Source organism: Rhynchophorus ferrugineus, unplaced genomic scaffold, assembly GCF_030347505.1.
Source record: "Rhynchophorus ferrugineus isolate W39M unplaced genomic scaffold, kcgeb_rfMv2 rfM14, whole genome shotgun sequence".
Taxonomy (NCBI): Eukaryota; Metazoa; Arthropoda; class Insecta; order Coleoptera; family Curculionidae; genus Rhynchophorus; species Rhynchophorus ferrugineus.
Genome location: NW_027472593.1, coordinates 909,991 through 933,134, shown reverse-complemented (window position 1 = coordinate 933,134; position 23,144 = coordinate 909,991). Strand labels below are relative to the sequence as shown.

Below are 23,144 nucleotides of genomic sequence, written 5' to 3'. Positions count from 1 at the left end.
AATATTCATATTGTTCTATGTTCATGGTTTCATATCTTTGGTGATATCATGTTCATATATGATATCATCTAAATTAAGGATTTCAAGCAATCTAAGGAGCTTAGATAGGTTTTCCGAAGCGAACAAGTGATAAACCGTGAAGGGAACTTAAGTTCGGTTTTCGATGTGGTCCAACTGTGGTATACTCAGTATACCACAGTGTGACATATCTATAAAAAATTTGTTATGTTATCGACATAGCAAAATCGCTGAATAATTTAAGATATAGCTGAAAGAACTACTGACAGTATATTAAAAAATTTAGTTAGAGTTTGGGACACGAGATATTGTCTTGTCTCTTGATACACTACGGTACAACGTAAAACTTTGTTTGCTCTTATAGGAACATCTGGACTGAAGTTATAGTCAAGTAATTAACAGTACAAATGAGCAGAAAGGGGGATACTAGCTGAATGAATACAAACTTTACCATTACCTTCTGGAGTTTGTTCAAGTGTCGATGATACTTGCTTCGAACACCCTGGTTGCGGGCCTGGAATGATGAAAATAGGTACTACCAAGTAAGACAGTTTTGAAATTAATGGTAACAATTATAAACAGAAATGTGACTGAGTCCTTCAATTTACCTTCTATATAATTTTGATTTTGATCCACTTCCATTTGTACATGTTCTGGGCTCGTGGTATTATTTTCACCATCACTAAATTGTTCATAAGTACTTAAAGGAAGGTTTAAATGTATCACAAAAATGTCTCACGTGGTAACGATAATAAATTATGCCTCATGTTTAACCAACCAGTTTAGGATTTTGAAAGTTTTCTACTCATTTCTTAAGAATCGCTTTTTTAATGGAAAACAATGATGCATTTCCTCACTATCTATGCATCCGGGCACAAAACACCTCCTAGAACGGGAATGAATTTCAGCTACGGACTTGCACCTAGTAATAAAATAAAATAATAAATTAATCTATAAACGTTATAAAAAGCTGACCACACTGTTCTCTACGTAGGGATTCCGTCGCGGCTCTTAGCATAGCGAATAAAACAAGAAATGTGTTAAAGGTAGCGACATTTACATGTTGGACGTGGCGAAACATTACGCCAAAACTTAACGTTAGAATATAACGAACATTTCAAAGGCTATAACATTTGTGCTGAGGTTGTAATAGTGAGTTAAATAAGAATTACTTTATTAACATAAGTGGTGACAGTGATAAAATAGCCTCTGGACCATCCCCGTCAAAATGGTAAAATCAGACTGTGTAGGAACTTTGCTTATCGTCTAATCATAATAGAAGCTAGAAATAACTGAATTAGCGTAAAAATGCTGTATGGCGTGGTAAACTTCCTCATCTGATGCTTCTAATGCACAAGCTGTGCCGTCAATCATGATGTCATAATTTGTTTGTCAAAAATCTAAACTACAAATTAGGGCTAAGAGATAACATTGTAATTGTTAAGGCAAGTCAATCTATCAAATTCCGGTACATTGTTACTATTTGAATGTCAAGCTATATATAATAGTAGAGGGAAAGAATGTAGTAGAGCTTATTCTTGAGTTAGCTATAAATAATCTCCGAGTTAACTTGCCTATAATGTAACCACTCTCTGATATGGTGTCAATGTCCTGTAAGAAATACTTCTATTTATTGGTGATTAAAATACAAATATTCAACAAACATTATAATGGTCACAATCTTGATAATATACTAGGGGTTGCATGGTGTTGTACGGTGATTACAATAACAATCGTATATCAACTACGTCAGTAAGATACTCTTCGAGAGACTCTAAGAAACTATATGATTTCCGGTCAAGGCGTCGTCCTTTGTATCCAAAAGTGTACATCTCAGCATTCCCATCGTTCGGACCCGTTACCACGTCCACCTCGATTAGCGAATGAGTCATTAGGTGCCCTCTATGTTATTGGTCAACAATGCCAATCTATATTTTCTTACGGTCCATCTCTTAGTGATTATGGAAAATTTCACTTGATTCATTTACCACAACGACATATTTTGATGCACTGTATTCAGAATCATTGAATAGGGACTATGTCTTTTTAATCTGAAGCGGCAGTAGAAATAAAAAATTATGGGAATATAAGAAATAGTTAATTTAAATTAAGAAAGAAAAGAATTTTAAGCAAGTTCAAAGCACCGTCCCTCATTCTTCCTGTTCTGTCGGAAATTAATTATCGGTTAAAAAATTTTAAGCTAAATAATACTAATTGTTCTACTATAGAACAAAAGAAATCTCCGTAAATTCCCTATTCCTACTCTGTTGTGTGATAACAAGACATAGCATTTCATTATAATGATGACAGTGGTGCAGAAACATCCTACAAACAACAAATTTCCGAGAAATCGACAGACATAAAGCTTATGATGCAGATCTTTTCAAGTCGAGGAACAAAGAGGGTATTCAATGTCGGCACCTGTGAACTTACAGGAGTTTTACGGGCGGCCCAATTGATATTTTTATATATTTGTTGTACATGATAAGGCTTTGCTCCAGGAATTAGATGTCGTCATAAACTGGAATGCGATCAGTAAAACCAATTTTAAAATATATAAAACTACTGATGGGTTGGAAATAAGGTATGACCTATTTATATTCCGAAAACTACGATAGATCTGAAGTATATTAATATAGATGATTAGTATTAATATAGATGGCGAAAAAATACAAAAAATGTTTTAAAAACGTTAAAATGTTCCTTTATTTCGTTTTCCTAAGATGTATTCGCAGCAGCTGTTGTATATGTGATGCGTATTGGGAAAATTCCATGAAGAGTGAAAAATATGTTGATATGCTTGAGATACTGATTATGAGGTTCTTTCGATCAAAAACAAGGGTTATACTCAAGTTCTGATCATAACGGATATAATTTTAAAAATGCTTTTGGCGTTATCTCGTAATAAACAAACAACTACAGACGCACTACTACACAGACATGACTACAGATAGACAATTTTCTACAAAATACTAAAAGGAATACAATATACCACGAAGAGATATAACAGAGAGAGCAGCACAATTTACATTTGTAACTTTTCGCAATTTCCTGGAACATGAAATGTGAAATTACGTCTCATCGCTATTGGAATGCCCCAAAATACATTATCTGTTGGAACTTTTGATCCGCACAGTTTTCAGTTTACTGAAGATCTGCTTAAAAATTAAGAAGGAAAGATAATAATTTGAATTAAAATATCTACCGGGTGTTGTGTTGCTTCGTTTTAATTTGGATTTAAATGGATTGTTAGTTGGACTGCTTCGATTTTGAACATTACACAACAGTATGAAATGCATAATGTATATAATATATATAGTAACTAAGTAGTAACTATATATAATAACTATGTAGTTTAAATGTTTACATATTTGTGAATTAGTTAACAATAAATTATTTTGAATAGATTTCTATTATAAAATTGAGAATTATATTATTTTTATTACTCCAGTTATTTCAAATATAGTAAGAATATACATGGGATTGACACTTAGTTTAATAACTACAAGAAAATTTCATTTTAAATCAATAGCATAAAATACACCAGACGGTTGAACTTTATTTTAATATACAAACAATAGTATGAGCTCTCTTCTGTTATTACAGAAATTTGTTTTATGTTTTTAAATATTACGAATTCTTGACATTTATTTTTGATATAGGTGAATTTTACAGCAGATGAAATTTGTGCCATGATGGTCAAAAAACGAAACATCCGTAATATATCTGTCATAGCTCACGTAGATAACGGAAAATCATTTTTAACAGACTCCTTAGTAGCAAAAACTGTTATTATTGCTGGTGCCGAAGTTAGAGAAATACATTTTACAGACACCGGAAAAAATTAACAAGACAGATTTATAAGCATATTAAGAATATGTAGTCTTTTGAAATATTGAACGACGCAATTTACAAACCACTGAACTTATGTGATAATTTTGATTAGTGATTCTGAAGCTTTATCTCTTTAAAATAAAACTGGGTATTTGTTATAACAAAAATACTAACTTTTTTCATAAATAATATTGATTAACGCGAAAAAGAATAGAAAGTTTTCTTGATTAATTTGATTGGTTCCTCTGGGCACATAGATTTCCGTTCTGAAGTACCTACTGCCCTTCGTATAACTGATGGTGCTCTTGTAGTAGATTGTGTTTCGGATAAGTAAATTCCTAAATAATTATTTGTATAATAAATTAAGTAATTATGTATGTATTTTTGGTGTTACTTCACTTTGTATTAATTTTACTAAAGAACATGCATAATGCAATTCAATGCAAATGCAATAACGCATATCTAAATATATATCTGTGGTAAAGACAATTTATTAAGAACTTCCGAATTACAGTAGGAAACATTGTAGTGTCTTTACAATCTTTTAATTAATCGTGTTGTCATATCCAACGGCCCCAGGCCATCATCGGTTAATGATTGGTGCTACTGATGCTGCTAATTCGCTATAAATTATGAATTAAGTTAGAAACAATTTTGTAATAATGAATTATTTGCAGGTGTGTGTACAACCGGGAACTATGTGACGTCAGGCTATCGACGAACGTATTAAGCCAATCTTGTTCATGAACAAGATGGACCGTACCCATTTGAAATTGCAGTTGGATGCTGAATAACTTTACCAAACTTTCTGACGATTAACAATCTATGGGCTTAGGAATATTTCAACCCAAAAACAGAACAATAATCACAAAAGATCGTTTTATATGTACATCTTGAATCCATCTACAAAATTTTTGACTTGATTATGAACTGCAAGTAAACATCTGTTTTATTATTAAAAAAAAATTCTTCCTGCACAATTAGGCCACTATACAGTTTACAAAATAACTTTTATGAAGTCATTAGGAAATAAATATATTGTTGGCAGTGCATTGGAAGAAAATTATTAGCCTAGGTATTAAACTCTTTCATGTTACCTCTATCTTTATATCCTATGGTGACAAGCTGTTATATCCAGAATGCATTATATATTTTTAGCTCTTGGGTGTAACTAAAATTTTTATTTTAGGAAAGAAGAATATTCTCTCTACACTGCGCATTAACTTGAAATATGAAGACAAGGATAAGGATGGAAAACAATTTAGTTGGACATGGTTACCTGCTTGTGGGCCTTTGCTTCAGATGATAGCCGTTCACTTACCATCCCCAGTAACTGCTTTGAAATACAGAATGGAAATGTTATACGAAAGTCCACATGATGATGAAGCCGCTCTTGGTATGTGTCACCTATATGGTTTTTAAAACGCGTTAAATTTTGGTATTTATTTGTACGTGACGATTTGTAATTTACAACTCTAGGCTGATTCCTATGATGATGTGTCTAAAATGGTACTCACTTCTAATAAAGGTATTTTCTACGATTTTGGTCCTGTTTTTTCCGGTAAAGTAGCCACCGGCATGAAGGCCCCTATCCTGGGACCTAACTATATGGCCTCAACAAAGAGGATTTACACGAGAAGACAATTCAGGGAGCCATCCTCATGATTGGTCGTTATATAGAGGCCATGGAATATGTCCCATCTGGAAATATTTGCACTTTGTTCGGTCTGGATCAATTTTTGGTTAAGCCCGATGCCATCGCCACATACACAAACAAGTAGAACTTGAATGTCAAGAAGTTTAGCTTATCTTCCGTAGTACGTGTAGCTGTGGAACAGAAGAATCCGACCGATTCAGAAAAACCTGTAGAAGGTACGCAAATGTTCGCTTTTATAGTGTGATTATCACTAAGTCGTCTTTACAATCTTTTAATTAATCGTGATGTCATCTCCTACCGCCCCAGGCCGACATTGGTTAATGATTGGTGCTACTGATGCTGCTAATTCGCTATAAATTATGGATAAAGTTAGAAACAATTTTGTAATAATGAATTATTTCAGGTGTGTGTACAAACGGAAATTATGTTACGTCAGGCTATCGACGAACGTATTAATATTATATCGAGAATGCATTATATATTTGGAGTTCTTGGGTGTAACTAAAATATTTATTTTAGGAAAGAATTATATGAAGCCCTTCTCTTCTCACTGCCAACTAACTTGAAATATGAAGACAAGGATAAGGATGGAAAACAATTTAGGCGGACATGGTTACCTGTTGGTGAGACTTTGCTTCAGATGATTGCCGTTCACTTACCATACTCAGTAACTGCTCTGAAATACAGAATGGAAATGTTATACGAAGGTCCACATGATCATGAAGCCGCTCTTGGTATGTGTCACCTATATGGATTTTTTAAACGTGTTAAATTTTAGTATTTATTTGTACATGATGATGTGTAGTTTACAACTCTAGGCTGACTCACTGTGAATGATTGGTATAAACTAAACAACAATTACCAATTATTATTATTATTTTTGTAATATTTGCAAATGACTATATTTTGTTTTTTGTTTTTAGGTATTAAGAACAGTGATCCTAACAGTCCTATGATGATGTGTCTAAAATGGTACTCACTTCTAATAAAGGTATTTTCTACGATTTTGGTCCTGTTTTTTCCGGTAAAGTAGCCACCTGTATGAAGGCCCCTATCCTGGGACCTAACTATATGGCCTCAACAAAGAGGATTTACACGAGAAGACAATTCAGGGAGCCATCCTCATGATTGGTCGTTATCTAGAAGCAATGGAAGATGTTCCATCTGGAAATATCTGTACTTTGTTCGGTGTGGATCAATTTTTGGTTAAGCCTGATACCATCACCACATTCACAAACATGCAGATCTTGAATTTCATGAAATTCGGCGTAACTCTCGTAGTACGTGTAGCTGTGGAACCCAAGAATCCGGCCGATTCACCAAAACCTGTAGAAGGTACGCAAATGTTCGCTTTTATTGTATTATTATTACTAAGGTTTGTGTCATTTGTCTTAAGGTTTGAAACGTCTGGCTAGGTCTGATCTTATGGTACAATGTGTCATTGAAGAATCTAGCGAAAACATCATTGCCGGCGACAGAGAGCTCCATTTAGAAATCTCTCTGAAGGCCTTGGGGGAGGATCGATCATGCGTGAATTCAAGTTACTTAATCCGGCCCAATAGTGCCCTTCGTGTAACTGATTATGCTCTTGTTGTAGTAGATTGTATTACAGATAAGTACATTTCTAAATAATTATTTGTATAATAAATTAAATAATTATGGAAGTATTTTTGGTGTTACTTCACTTTGTACTAATTTTACTAAACAAAAATTAAAATTTTAAATAATGCATATATAAATATATTACTGTAGTAAAGACAACTTATTAAGAATTTCCTAATTAAAGTAGGAAACATCGAAAAAAGAATTTTGTAGTATCTTTTCAATCTTTTAATTAATCGCGATGTCATCTCCAACCGCCCCAGGCCGACATTGGTTAATGATTGGTGCTACTGATGCTGCTAATTCGCTATAAATTATGAATAAAGTTAGAAACAATTTTGTAATAATGAATTATTTGCAGGGGTGTGTACAAATGGAAACTATGTTACGTCAGACTATCGACGAACGTATTAAGCTAATCTTGTTCATGAACAGTACCCATTTGAAATTGCAGTTGGATGCTGAATAACTTTACCAAATTTTCTGACGTTTAACAATCTATAGCGTTAGGAATATTTCAACCCAAAAACAGGATAATGATAGCAAAAGATGGTTTTGCATGTACTTCTTGAATCCCATATACAAAATTTTTGACTTGATTATGAACGGCAAATAAACATGTGTTTTATTATTAAATAAAATTAATTCTTCCAGTACAATTAGGCCACTATATAGTTTACAAAATGATTTTTATGAAGTTATTAGGAAATAAACATATTGTTGGCAGTGTGTTGAAAGAAAAGTATATGCCTAGGTATTAAATGCTTTCACGTTACCTCTATCTTTATATCCTATGGTGACATGCTATTATATTGAGAATGCATTATATATTTGTAGTTTTTGGGTGTAACTAAAATATTTATTTTAGGAAAGAAGAATATGAAGCCCTTCTCTCCACACTGCGCACTAACTTGAAATATGAAGACGAGGATAAAGATGGAAAACAATTTAGGCGGACATGGTTACCTGTTGGTGAGACTTTGCTTCAGATGATTACCGTTCACGGGCCATCCCCTGTAACTGCTCAGAAATACAGAATCGAAATGTTATACGAAGGTAAACATGTATGGATTTTTAAAAGGCTTGAAATTTTTGTATTTATTTGTACATGGCGATATATAGTTTACAACTCTATGGTTATTCACTGTGAATGATTGGTATAAACTGAACAACAATTACCAATTTTTTATTATTTTTTTAGTATATGCAAATTACTATACATTTTTTTGTTTTAAGGTATTACGAACTGTGACCCTAAGGGTCCTCTAACGATGTTTGTGTCCAAAATGGTAGACACTTCTCATAAAGGTCGTTTCCACACCTTTTTTTTTTCTGTCTTTTTCCGGTAAAGTAGCCAACGGCGTGAAGGCCCCTATCCCAAGACCTAAATATGTGGCATCAAGAAAGAAGATTTAAACGAAAAGACAATTCAAGGAGCCATCCCCATGATGGGTCGTTATGTAGAAGCTATTGAAGATGTCCCATCTGGAAATATTTACAGGCTGTTCGGAGTGGATCAATTTTTGGTTAAGCCCGATCCCATCCCCACATTCACAAACATACGCAACTTGAATGTCATCGTAGTACGTGTAGCTGTGGAACCCAAGAATCCGGCCGATTCACTAAAACTTTTAGAAGGTACGCAAATGTTCGCTTTTATTATGTGATCATCATTAAAGTCTGTGTTATTTGACTTCAGGTTTGAAACGAATGGCTAAGTCTGACCTTATGGTACAATGTGTCATGGAAGAATCTAGGGAAAACATCATTGCCGGTGCCAGAGAGTTCCACTTAGAAATCTCTCTGAAGGCCTTGGAGGAGGATCGATCATGCGTGAATTCAAGTTACTTAATCCGGCCCAATAGTGCCCTTCGTGTAACTGATGGTGCTCTTGTTCTAGTAGATAGTATTAGGGGTAAGTAAATTCCTAAATAATTATTTGTCTAATAAATTAAATAATTATGCATGTATTTTTGGTGTTACTTCACTTTGTATTAATTTTACTAAAGAAACATGCATAATGCAATTCAATACAGATGCATGAACGCATATCTAAATATATTTCTGTGGTAAAGACAATTTATCAAGAACTTCCGAATTAAAGTAGGAAACATTGTAGTGTCTTTGCTATATTTTAATTAATCGTGATGTCATCTCCAACCGCCCCAGGCCGACATTGGTTAATGATTGGTGCTACTGATGCTGCTAATTCGCTATAAATTATTAATAAAGTTAGAAACAATTTTGTAATAATGAATTATTTCAGGTGTGTGTACAAACGGAAACTATGTTACGTCAGGCTATCGACGAACGTATTAAGCCAAACTTGTTCATGAACAAGATGGACCATACCTATTTGAAATTGCTGTTAGGTGCTGAATAACTTTACCAAATTTTCTGACGTTTAACAATCTATGGGGTTAGGAATATTTCAACCCAAAAATAGGATATTGGTAACAAAAGATCGTTTTACATGTACATTTTGAATCCCATCTACAAAATTTTTGACTTGATTATGAACTGCAAGTAAACATGTGTTGTATTATTAAAAAAAATTAATTCTTCCATCACAATTAGGCTACTATATAGTTTCCAAATAACTTTTATGAAGTTATTAGGAAATAAATATATTCTTGGCAGTGCATTGGAAGAAAATTATAGGCCTAGGTATTAAACGCTTTCATGTTACCTCTATCTTTATATCTTATGGTGACAAGCTGTTATATCGAGAATGCATTATATATTTGTAGTTCTTCGGTGTAATTAAAATTTTTATTTTAGGAAAGAACAATATGAAGCCCTTCTCTCCACACTGCGCATTAACTTGAAATATGAAGACAAGGATAAGGATGGAAAACAATTTAGTCGGACATTGTTACCTCTTGGTGGGACTTTGCTTCAGATGATTGCCGTTCACTTAGCATCCCCAGTAACTGCTCTGAAATACAGAATGGAAATGTTATACGGAGGTCCACATGATGGTGAAGCCGCTCTTGGTATGTGTCATCTGCATGGATTTTTAAAACGCGTTAAATTTTGGTATTAATTTGTACTTGATGATGTGTAGTTTAAAACTCTAGACTGATTCACTGTGAATGATTGGTATAAACTAAACAACAATTACCAATTTTTTATTAATTTCTTAATATTTGCAAATGACTATACTTTGCTTGTTTTTGTTTTTAGCTATTAAAAATTGTAATCTTAACGGTCCTATGATGATATGTGTCTTAAATGTTGCCCACTTCTCATAAAGGTTATTTCTACGATTTTTGGTCCTGTTTTTTCCGGTAAAGTAGCCAACGGCGTGAAGGCCCCTATCCCAAGACCTAAATATGTGGCTTCAAGAAAGAAGATTCGAGAAGACAATTCAGGGGGCCATCCTCATGATGGATCGTATGGTCGTTATATGTATAATTAGAGAATGATATATATTAGGTGAGTTAGTGTACAGTTCTTTTGGTTTAATTTTAAAATACTTCTTCCGTACTCTGGAACAAATAAAACACGCACTATATAGAGTTTTGAACGAAAAGTTGCAGGCGTCTGAAAATTTTGAAACAAATGTGCTGTCTGGTATCTAGTACACTAAGAACAACGTTACTAATTATGTTCCTGTTTTTGTCTAGATGAATCTTCCACTGGCTTTTGGTTTATAGATCATACCAATTAATAAGCAAAAAAATGGCAACGCCCTCTTAATTTATTTTTTAAATCATATTTAATGGAGTGAGTTTTATTCTTAATTCTATTTACAGGATTCCAATGGGCAACAAAGCAATCCATCGTGGTGGCGGTTAGATCATTCCTACAACCCATCGTATGTTGTCTTTATGCTTGCCTATTAGTCAATATGTTATTAGAAATTCAATAGTCTGGGCAGACGTCCAGCCCAAACTCATTGAACTTGCTTGTCAGTGTGAAATTCAGGTAAATCTTTTATACAATTATATTTTCACTCCATCTTAGAAATACGTTCCATATCACAGAAAGCGGCACCAGATGATACAGCGTTGTATAAGTAGCAATTTTGAATTGTTTACATAATTATATCCCGGTTAATTTAGAACTTCTATCCATTCTCAGATGATTCTCTAGAATCGACTTGTTGTAGGTATTTGAGTAATTAAAGTACTGGATACAACTTAGTCCATGCATATTTATACTTTACAAACATCTCGATTAAAGCCACAACACAGAAATGAATCAAGAGTGAGGGATCTTCATCTTATCCGGGTGGTTTTATCACGAGCATGCGCCGTAGCGTTTTTACGATTTTATATACAAAGCAACTACTCTTAACATTTAATTATTCAACAATATATAAGCCGATTCAGTATATAGGCGCATCCACCCAATTATTATATGTCCAACTATATGTGTAACATTCGCAAGATATGTTATATTAATGGTATATTACTTTCGAATCTAAAGAATTCTTACTTTTTGGCCATTTGGAATAGGGGAACTAATAAAACATTAACAATCGTTAACAAAATTATTATATTAACAAATGTTTTATTAAAAGATATCCAAAATTACCTGATTTCTGCTATAGATTTAATTGGCTGGTTTTCACAATGTGTCAACATGCTTGTTGAAAAATATGATTTATAATGTTTCGCATTTATAATTTAATTTTTGGAGATATTTCTTCAAGTTTAATATGTTTAAAAAATATACCAAAAACCATACCATAAGTCATATATCTAATATTTGACCGAACTGTTTTATTATTGAATTTTCCGTTTTAATATTATAATTTTTCTGGAAACCTAATTATTTATCAGATTATTTATTTATTATAAAAGCTAGTACTGTACTAATATACGAATATTTTATTTTGTTGTTTTTCAGGATACATATAAAATAAAGAAAGTTTTCCAGATCTCAGTCAATACTTGGAGAAAATGCATTTTTTTCTATAGTACAAATAAAAAGGGCGTGATCCACGTTCTCATCAGAGAGTAGACGGCAGACTGCATCTGCTTTTTAAATCCCAAATATAACAACTTGAGGGAGTCCAAACTTGCTGGAGAAAGCGAATTATAGGAGAATTGGGGAATTGGACAGTAGGGGTTGACAGTACTTTGGTTGAAGGCTGCAATCCGACGAACTGTAGCATTTAAAAAGGATGAGCAATTTAATATATATTTGGGTATACATGTATGCTAGAGCCTGGTCTGGAATAAGGCGTAAAATACAGCTATAAGAATCACTCGCTGTTCGGTGAACTTGAGAGGACAGTTTTGTCCATTTTTAAGGTCCACCCGATAGAGGTGCGGTGGGCGTGGGTAGAAGAATGAGTCCATTAGGTTTATTAAGTTGTCTTTTTATAGCATTCATATGAATCGTAAAATTCAATTAATGTTATTAACGTTTTTAGTATTTAAATTTCAAACGTTAATTCATCAATAAACTATTATATTTCTTGTCATAGATTTTATAATTAATTAATAAATTTTTTTGGAAAAATGACTTGTTTTAATGCTTGACCATAAAAAATGACACAAAGTTTTAAAATTACTTTCCTGACGATGTGCATCCATTATAATATTTTTTAGAACCGATTTGGTGAAGGTAATTGGGCAATTAAAATACTGAATTCAGCTGAGCCGCTCTGTATTTATACTTTATGAATAAGTCGGTTATGGCCACATCACAGAATTAATTAAGATGCCGGAATCTTCATCCTGCCCGTGAGGCTATAACTCGATCTTGCTCCGTAGCGTTTTACATATTTATATTTCAAGGCAGCAAAACATTTATTTATGCAATCGTGCTTAAAAGCGCTTTTACCATATAGGCGTCTCTAATCAATTATATGTGTCTAAAATTCGGCCACCCTGATCTCGCAAAACTTCACTCCGACCTGCTCTTGGAATATGGTGGTTGTTATTCTGGTTTTTCTATAATGGAGACATACTCTTAACTACTTGATCTTTTAAAATTTCTTACCTTGTTGATGATTTTTTCTTTATAGTTCCATTTTATACTTTCCATACTGTGTATTTTATAACTTCTGTGAAGTCAATTTTTTTATTTTTTGGGGTGACCTGCAGTTTATTCCTTCGGTGAGGTCTGGCTGCCAGACACCATTTTAAATTCTCTTAATGGTCTGGTATATTCAATGACTCTTTTTCTGTTTTCTTTTTTTTGTTGTGGTGACTACCGATTGGTTGGCTACTCCAGTGCAGGCAGCCTGGCAGTAAACGTTCATAGCAACGTCGCTCGTGATGGCCCCCAGTTTTTGGTACCCTTCATATCATCAGCTAATTTGTTGTCACGTGCATTGGTTGTTCTTATCGTTGGAGTACCCCACATAGGTATGCCCCTTTTGCAAGCCCTCTTTACTTTCCTAAATATAACTATATATTTGTATTAGATATCGATGTTCTTTCCAGTTGCTCTATGTATTTGTGTTCTGAATCGCATCTTAAATTAATGATTTTTGTCTAACACGATCTCAGAATAGAATATATATTTTCATTGTGTAAAACTATCGAACACTTGTTACCTCCTACTGTCCAACCTCTTTGATAAAATTACTTTGAGCGGAAAGATAAAAAATAATTTGAATACATTTAGTGTCTAATATCTTACTATGTATTTTATAGCTTATCACTTTTGGCGCATAAAAAATATAACACACATTTATCTAATTTTTAGGCATTTAATTTTTAATCCTAAGCAAGCAGACCTTGATACTCAACAAGGCTTCTACTTATTGGCATATCAAAACACCAAATGATAGATAATCGAGGTAATAAAATAAAAAAATTAATGAATATGTTAACAATAAAAAAATAAAATACGGAATAAGTTTTACAAGGAATAGACTATTTATCTCTAAAAATATTTTTCAACTGTATAATTAAATAATATATAGTTAATAAACATACATTAAGCACATTTTTATAACATAAAACAATGAATTTTCAATAAATCACATAAACACTTCATATCGCACACTTATAATAAAATTTTAAAATAGAACATAATTTATTTGGTTTGGATAATATAGCTTTTGGACTTTTCCAATTTTTCGTTATTACATCACTTATTGCGTCAGGTGTTTTGTCTTTGTTTGTGATGAAACCACTGGTGTTTGTGGTACGTTTGCCTAAAAAGAAACCAATCAAAGCAAGTCAAATTTTGAAGAAAAACTCAAAAATTCATATTACATTTTGACGATCCTGACAACTATTCAATTTGGATTTATTGGATACGGCAGTGTCTGTAAGTTGTCCTATTCTCTGTCTTTCAGAATTCCGAAAATTCCGTCTCTTTGAAGCAGACTCTGTGTCTAAACGTCTCAATACTTGATGTTCGAGACAATATTGCTCTGCATTATAAGTTGGGCCCTCACTCTAAAAATACAAAAAAATTATAATATTTATAGATTATTAGGATTTTCTAAAATCATAAATTACGTTATCCCAACTATCATCAACTGGTACAAGTTTAATAGGTTCTAGAGGTGTTACCACCTTTTCAACTTCACTGCCTTCTTTTATTAGCTGCAATTCTATACACTTTTTATCCGGGCACATACTATGGTGTAACTAGTATAAAAAAAGTACTGTATCGGTTTTCTTTAATAAATAATACACCTTACATTTAATTCTTCTGGTGGTACACGGTGACATGTATTATAATCACAAGGGACTAGTACAATATTCCCGCTGTTAGCAGCTTTGCATTTCTTCAAATGTAATTCCATCCTTGATACTCTTATGTGATGTGAGTTATTGTAAGGACAAATAACTTTTTCATTGGGACTGTAAAATATCGGTTAAGTATTATCTTTAAATTCTTTGGTCATACATTACTCTCTTAATATCTCCATTGTTTAAATTTCTGTATTATATGTTTTTAAGATATTTTAAATATACACTAATATAAATTGTTAATAGTTAAATTATAAACGTTTATACGTGAATAAATGCACTTAAACTTTGAAATATTTCAAGGTAGCAAACATTGTTTATCAAATTCTTTTGTCAAAATATTTTATGTTTTCTTATTGATTACATATATGGAAGATCAAAGAATAAACTAGAGATGATGAAAGAAAATCGATTGTAACTTCCGATGTATCGATAGTTACATAAATTATTCCATAAATATTATAAAACCTTTTAATCATTTTTAATAAACTATTAAATTTGGTACTTAACCTTAAAAGATTAGCTTCTCTACACTAATTAAAATAAAATATTTATTAAAAAATTCGATACTTTAATGCACATTTTACAATCTTTAAATAATATCGATATTTTTTTGGGCCTGCCCTGTGTGTATGTTAAATCGCAATTTAAAATACTGACTTTATTTCTAACATGATCTTAAAAAAAAAACATTTCTAAAATGTAAAAGATAATCGAAACATAACGATTAATATACTTTGAAAACGGATATTTAATTTTATATACTAATATACTTATTAATATACTTTTTACAGTATTTACAAAACATCGGCCTATATATCAATATTTTTATTTTTTATTAAAAAATCTACATATTTTTTGTGAAATATCGAAGTATTTTCCAGTAGCAGTAGCTGTTAAAAAATATTTATATTTTATTCATCCCTTATATCCATATACTTTTTTTAAAAGTTGACCTTGAAAGTGAAAGGAATACAACAAGGAATACATTCAACATCTTCCATTCAAGATCAAAATGATATTAAGTCGACTGCACGTTGTCGATATGTTCCCGTGCCGCACCACCGAATGGTTCCAGAACAGTCTCCGTTAGTTCGTTGATCGAAACGCATTGCCTTGTCTTACCTGTCGGACCAATAAGGTAGTATTTTTGTCGAATAAATGCCTCTTATTTAAACAAATAAGGTTAGAATATAATGAACATTTTAAAGACTAGAACATCTGTGCTGAGGTTATAACAGTGAGTTAAATAAAAATTTCTTTATTAAAATAAGTGGTGACAGTGATAAAATAGCCGATGGATTATCCCCTTCAAAAATGGTAAAATCAGACTGTGTAGAAACTTTGCTTTTCGTCTTATCAGAACAGAAGCTGGAAATAACTGAATTAGCGTAAAAATGCTGTATGGCGTGGTAAAATTCTTCATCTGGTGCTTCTAATGCACAAGCTAGAATGGTTTGGATATGCAATTAATCTAAACTAAAAATTAGGGGTAAGTGATAACATTATAATTGTTAAGGCAAGTCAATCTGTCAAAGTCCGGTACATACTATACAGTACATAGTTACTATTTGAATGTTAAGCTATATATAATAGTACAGGAAAAATATGTAGCAGACCTTATTCTTGGGTTTACTAACAAATAATTTCCGAGTTAACTTGTCTATAATGCAACAACTCTCTGAATTGGCGTCAATGTCCTGTATGAAATACTTTTATTTCTTGGTAAATAAAATACAAATAATCAAAATACAAATTCAAATATTATAATGGTCACTATCTTGATAATATACTAGGTGTTGCAACGGTGATTACAATAACAATCGCATATCAACTACGTCAGCAAAAAACTCTTCGAGAGACTCTAAGAAACTATATGATTTCTGGTCAAGGCGTCGGCCTTTGTAGCCAAAAAGTGTCCATCTCAGCATTCCCATCGCTCGGTCCCGATACCACGTCTGTCTCGATTAGCGAATGAGTTATCAGGTGCCCTCTATGTAATTGGTTAACAATACCGATCTATATTTTGTTATAGCCCATCTCTCAGTGATTATGGAGAATTTCACTTGATTCATTTACCACAACGATCTACTTTGACGCACTGTATTAAGTAACATTGAATACGGACTATATCTTTTTACTCTGCATAGAAATAAAAAATTCTGGGAATATACGAATAGTTAATTTAAATCCAGAAAGAAGTCATCCGTTTGTACTCAATCATTGCAAAAAGGCCCATGCTGAAATTAGTTGTTGGTTAAAAAATTTTAAACCAAATAATACTAATTGTTCTACTATACAACAAAAGAAATCTCCATAAAATCCCTATTCCTACTCTGTTGTGTGATAACAAGACATAGCATTTCATTATAATGATGACTGTGGTGCAGAAACATCTACTAGAGGATAGAAACACCACTTAAAATCTGTCATTCGAGGGCAAAATGACGGCAAATCGACTGCTACGTTGTCGATATTTTAAATTATTATTTACATATAGGGAAAATAGTTTAGTGGAGGATTTACAGATTTGCGGCTAGCTGCATATTAAAATTTTGCAGTAAGTCTTAAGTCTGCAATACGTTAACCTAATTCACAAACATACTGAATAATTTTTTCTGTTAATTAGATTTTGCAAATACTAAAATATCGCAATATAATATAGTTTTAAGCAATATAAATAAATATAGTTTTGCATAGTACTAGGATTTGTATTAAAAGTTTGAGTCTCGTTTTCCTCATTTTTCCGCTTTCTAACTTTTAAACTTTTAGGGCGCTTCGATTTCATTTGGATTATTTTATCATATTTCATATCACATCATAATGCAACCAACAGCAAAAAGAACATAAATGAATAAATGGAACTAAAATGTATTAAGGCAAATAATCTAAATTTGCCTACAATATAACGACTACTGTGTGACTATAACTAAAATAATTTTAAAAATAGTTTAATAATATTTTTCTTTGTACTTCGAGATTTTGACTGTTTATGATCTGTGATCGGTGGTTAATTGAAATATTACTCCAAAAATATAAGGTTTTTTTTTGTTCTGGCCTAAAAACCAGGCGGTGGAATGCATGACGCATACCTGGTCGCGGAGACTTGCCCTGGAGTGACAAGTTGGACCGGGTTATGTGGGACTGCCTCTGGGCTTACCAATACACTAAACCGAAACCGCCTCACAGTTGACCCCTGTGGATCACTACTGCTACTGCATTAGATTTGGGGATATGGCACCCGCTGATCGGGCAGCCGTTATTGGGCACGAGGGCCCGGCGATTCTATTGATTCTCGAACTTGAGTTAACACACAACTGGGTACTGTTCTATGGGGGCAAAAGTTATGACTGTAGCGATGGTTGGGGTCGTTTCAGCCTGGAAAAGGGGGAGAGCTTAGCGGTGACGCGGTGCTAAGCTCCCAGCATGTGGACCAGCTCGCGAACAAGCGCGTTTTCAGAAGAACTTGAGCTGAGTTGTTGTTTGTGGAATGATTGAGATATGAAGTGCTTGATTTCTGGAGTGTCAGTTTCCCTATGAATTTGATTATTTCTGACAAACCATGGAGCGTTTAATATTTTCCTGAGGAGCTTATTTTGGGAAACTTGAAGCCGTTTGACCTGGTTGGGTGCAACAAACTTGAAGTAGACATTAGATCCGTAGAGGAGTACGGACCGAATTAACATCTTGTAAAATAAGCATTTGATGGAGATGGGAAGTCTGCTAGAAGGGCAGATCAGAGAAGATAGCAGGTTTGCTATCCCCGAACCTTTATGGATTGCTTTCTGGATTTGGGAATGCCAACCGAACGCCGGTCGAAGTGAAGACCTAGGTACGTGACGTTATCCCGCCATGGAATTATTGCGGTGTCGATCTTAAGTTGCGAGACGCGCAGTGCGTAACGCTTCTTGTGGAAAATGATGGCCTGGGTTTTCAGGGGGTTGATTTGCAACCTCCAGAATTTGAACCACTTGACCGCATGATCGAGCTGCTTCTGTAAACTTCATGAATTGTAACTTCGAACCTGGCGGCCGTGAAGAAAGCAGTGTCGTCAGCGTAAAAGGCGACGTCAGTATGCTCTATTCTCGGCATATCTAAAATAAAGAGGTTAAATAAGGCTGGGGTCAGCGGGGAACCTTGAGGAACGCCAGCATCGATTTGTTTACGACTGGAAAGTGATGCCCTGATCTTGACCTGGAAAGATCTGTCCGAGAGATAGGACTTGATGAGAGCGGTTAGGTCTTCTGGGAGGCCTAACCGCACGCACTTTGCGAACAATCCGTCGTGCCAGACCTTGGCTTTGGTTAGGTCCAGAAGAATTGCTCCAAGCTTTTTACGTTGGTCAAGAGCATGATGGATGCGTGCAGCCAGACGGGAAGCTTGATGGACGGATGAGTGGTGAGCGCGAAAGCCGAATTGTTCATCTGGAATGATGTTGTTTTCCTTTCTGAAAGAGTTGAGAGCGTAGAGTATTGCCCTCTCAGCAAGCTTCGAAATGGCGCTGAGAAGGCTGATAGGCCTGTAATCAGATGGAGATGATTTTGCTCCTTTCTTGGGTATAACCGTTATATGTGCGTGTTTCCAAGACGCCGGGAAGTGTTGCAGTCTCATGATGGAGTTAATGATGTTTGCCAGTTCTGCGAGCTGCTTATGCGGGAGCTTTTTTAACTGGGTAATCGATATTCCATCGAAACCTGGAGATTTTTTGTTTTGAAGTTTGGCGATCATAGTCTGTAGAGACTTTGGAGACACAAAATGGTCGAGAAGAAAGGCGGGGATTACTGGTCTTTTGACGGAGTTGGATTCGTTGATGACAGTGTCAATGTCTTTAGCTTTAGTGTTCTGTGCGGGTGGGAGGCATTTAATTTGAGCTTCGTAGGTCTCTGCAAGGAGCTCGACCTTTTCTTGGTCAGTGACTGCGAAATTTCCTGTAACCGCTGACTTCAGGGGAGGGATGACATTGTGCGTCTTCCCCACGACGCATTTGGAGACACGCCAGAAGGAAGGGGGGCCATCCAGCCTTTGGTCCGCGAGAAATGAGTTCCAGTTCATTGCTCGCCAAGTGGAGACGGCCGCCCTTACCCTCTTGCATGCTCTGGGTGAAGCAGCATCAAGGGTGAATCGAGCTAATCTGCATAAACCGTTTTTGATGCGAATTTCACGTTTAAGAGAAGCGGGAAGGTTGTTTTTCCACGGCTGGGGTTGTGATGAAATTTTGACTGTGGCAGATTCGTGAGCAGACTGAATATCGCGAGTTAGCTTCAGTACGGCTTCCTCGAGGTGTTCTGGTGTGTTAATTTTCGGAATTGGATCGAATTTCAGGAGAAGAGATTGGTAGTTTTTCCAGTCGGTTTTTTTCCTGAATCTTGTTAGTGGGACTTGAGTGGTGGCGCAGATTCCGAGTTTGAGAAGGACCGGACGATGATCAGAGTCTAGTTCGTCAAGGACTCGAACTTCGGAATCACGATTTACGTCTTGAAGAATAAAGAAATCAAGGATTCTTGCTGCGCCTTGAGAGACTGTACTAGGGTGATGGGTGGGTTCATCTGGCAAGGCAAGACCGTAGCCCAGATCTGCACTTAGAGCTACGATGGCGTTACCTGCGGGATTCGCTCTGGAACACCCCCAGATGGGGTGGTGGGCGTTGAAGTCGCCACCTATTATTTTCGGAAATTTTCCTTCCACGAGTGATCGGTATTCGCCATAGTTGAATGCAGAAGATTTCCTGTACAGGGATTTAATCACGAAGGGACGTTCTTGGATATCGGTTTTAATGGAGGTTGTTTCGAAGTTGTTTACTGATAACGATGGAAGGAGCTCGTGTTTGACTCCTTTTCTGACGAGAATAGCGGTTCCACCGCCTCGACTCGGTGTTCTATCGTTTCTGTAGACCAAAAAGTGTTCGAAAGAGAGACGATGCGAAGGTTTCAGGAAAGTTTCCTGGATGAGCACGATGTCGACGTCATAGAATGTCATGACATCTTCCAATTCCGCTTGCTTTCCGCGTAAGCTATTTGCATTCCATGTCATCAGTATAAGAGATTTCGGAACAGCCATTTCGAAGAGTTAAAGGCTGCTGGAAGTTATAGAGACAGGTAAGTGTTGCCGCCTAGGCAGCGACATTTGGAAAAAGACGAGCAAGTTGGTGAGCCAGGGCGATCACTTGCAGGAAAGCCTGCGGGTCGGAAAACGCCTGTATTGTGGAGTTAAGGTCCGGTGTATTGGTTGGAGCAGGAGTTTGAGTTGGAGCAGGCTGGGTGGCGCTGGCTAATTTTTGGGCTAGCTTCCTGCCACCTTGGTTATTCCATGCAGAACCTTGTGGAGTCCTGGTTTCGGTCGGAATTTTTGGTTTTCTTGGAGCAGGAAGGCAGCTGCAACCGCTGAAGTTTGCGGTATGAATTTCACTGCAGTTGCTGCACTTTCGAGGTGCTTCTGGGATTTTGGTACAGTATCTAGTGTCGTGATGCCCGGCACATTTGACGCAACGTGGGGGGGCTCGGCAATATGAGCTGGAGTGCCCGAAAAGTTGACAGTTGAAGCACTGCACTGACTGGCCGTTTCCCCTCTGGACCTCGACCTTCACTGTGATGACGCCGAGTTTGGTCATATATATGATCTGTCGCTCTTCGCGAGGAACAACTACCTGAACAATTGGTAGTTCTATCCCGGATTTTAATTTCCATTGTTGTGATTTGGGAGCCTGTTTTCCCTTGTTGCCGGCCTTCGGCAGCTGGCTTTCCTAAGGTGGAGAGACGGGCCCTCTTTTCCTTTTTCCCACCAAGGTGAAACCGTTTAGCTGGTGTCTGGGTCTGGATTTCTATGGCAGCGGGAATCTTTACTTCCATGGTATCTTTTTGATGCTTCATGAATTGTGTTATCGTAGCTGTGAGAGTTTTGATTTCTTCCTTGAGATCTTCGGAAGCCTTTTCGCTCTTTTCCAGCTTTTCCGTCTGTTTGGGCTTTTGCGAACGTTTTAACGTCAGCTATCTGCTTTCGCAGGTCTTCGTTCTGTAAAAATATAAGGTGTAAAAGGATTAGTTTTCCAAACAATTGACAATGATCCTATTTCAATTGTTTAGTATTTTATTTACGTATTTGTTAATATTCGAGAAGCTACCCGGTCGTTCGGTTTTACCATTATCCCTCAAGTCGGAAAGAATTAAACAAGTTACAAAATTTTAAGCATCTGTTGTTAATATGAATTGCTTATCAAAGTTAGGATACATTAAAATACTATCAGATGTTATAATTTTTTTACATTTTTCAAAATATGTTTTATTTTTTTTAATATGGAATTAAGAGATTTCAAGAAATTTTAAACAAATTTAGAATATCAAAAAGACCTATAAATTTTTTTAAAATTTTAAAATATGGAATTAAGAGGTTTCAGAGATCTGACAAAAGGCTTGCCGGTGATAACCCCAAGTTGTCGTTATTGTGGAATATTTGTAATTTTTTCTATATATGTAGGGAACGACACCTGATCCATCTGTCTGACGGAGCCGTATCTACGTTTCAAGAATACGCTCTGAATGGTTAGCTTGTTTGTGGAATAGCCGCCACCGAAAGAATACGTTCGAGTGGCATACAATAATGATTAGTTTTTAATTTTTTGTTATATTAATTTTGGTTATAATTTATATTAACAGAAGCAACCGTACAATTATTATTCTTGGCTTGCCATAAATTGTGAATTATGTGTAATGTAACACCTATACACTGATACACCTATATACACTAAACAAGTTCCTGTGGTTTGGTTCGCTTCGATCTTCTGATTTCCTGCGTGTTGTCCAATAGCTGTATAGCTTTCACGTTACTGTGATTATGCAACCGTAGTTCAAGGCGAAATCTTGGATCACTTCTTGTATCCATTTGATTTCGAGGTCACTGATAATTATTCGCAAAACTGTTTGATGTTTGGCGTATTATCAATATATGGCATTTGTCAACCCCTTATGTGCACACCATGGATCCAAATTGGCTTTATGATTGACTGATAAACCAATCTCTTTGATTTTAGGTTAAGTGGAGAGTATATTTCAATTAACCAATACATTTTCTTGACTTTGAATCTAATCTGCTCTGCTTTTTGTCTAACATGAGGTTTTTAGTTCAACCTACTATCGAGACATATTTCGACGTATTTAACTGATTCTGCTTGAATCAGGCATCTGTCAAGTGATATAATTATGTATTTGTCATTTTACTTCAATTCAAAATTAACATGGACGGATTTGGAGCGATTAAGCCATATTTTTCAGTCTCTAGTCCATTTGTAGATTTTTTTACCGCTACTGGTACGTTATCTACAGCCTTAGACAACTTAGACAATTTTTAATATGAAAACTGTGTCGTCGGCA

The 23,144-nt window shown here is 35.1% G+C and overlaps 1 protein-coding gene, 1 long non-coding RNA gene and 4 pseudogenes across 5 annotated transcripts in view; 3 read left to right on the top strand and 3 right to left on the bottom strand.

Moving 5' to 3' along the window:
- LOC143205649 (eukaryotic translation elongation factor 2-like) overlaps nucleotides 1–23,144 on the bottom strand; it is a 497,146-nt pseudogene that overhangs the window by 132,219 nt on the left and 341,783 nt on the right. The window lies entirely within an intron of this gene.
- LOC143205762 (eukaryotic translation elongation factor 2-like) overlaps nucleotides 1–23,144 on the bottom strand; it is a 232,309-nt pseudogene that overhangs the window by 106,195 nt on the left and 102,970 nt on the right.
- LOC143205652 (eukaryotic translation elongation factor 2-like) lies at nucleotides 5,731–7,176 on the top strand (annotated as a pseudogene). The gene is made up of 4 exons (XR_013007837.1): nucleotides 5,731–5,912; nucleotides 6,029–6,243; nucleotides 6,433–6,844; nucleotides 6,906–7,176. The product of XR_013007837.1 is annotated as a eukaryotic translation elongation factor 2-like (transcript).
- LOC143205666 (translation elongation factor 2-like) lies at nucleotides 7,166–10,068 on the top strand (annotated as a pseudogene). The gene is made up of 4 exons (XR_013007850.1): nucleotides 7,166–8,167; nucleotides 8,348–8,749; nucleotides 8,811–9,026; nucleotides 9,893–10,068. The product of XR_013007850.1 is annotated as a translation elongation factor 2-like (transcript).
- LOC143205696 (uncharacterized) lies at nucleotides 10,362–12,480 on the top strand. The gene is made up of 3 exons (XR_013007858.1): nucleotides 10,362–10,549; nucleotides 10,870–11,041; nucleotides 11,969–12,480. It is a non-coding gene; the product is annotated as an uncharacterized LOC143205696 (long non-coding RNA).
- LOC143205668 (uncharacterized) lies at nucleotides 13,765–15,149 on the bottom strand. Its single transcript, XM_076418762.1, has 5 exons — nucleotides 14,944–15,149; nucleotides 14,730–14,892; nucleotides 14,545–14,676; nucleotides 14,296–14,481; nucleotides 13,765–14,234 (listed from the first exon to the last, which is right to left on the bottom strand). The coding sequence occupies exons 1-5, from the start codon at nucleotides 14,958–14,960 to the stop codon at nucleotides 14,172–14,174; spliced, it is 561 nt and encodes a 186-aa protein (XP_076274877.1). The 5' UTR covers nucleotides 14,961–15,149; the 3' UTR covers nucleotides 13,765–14,171.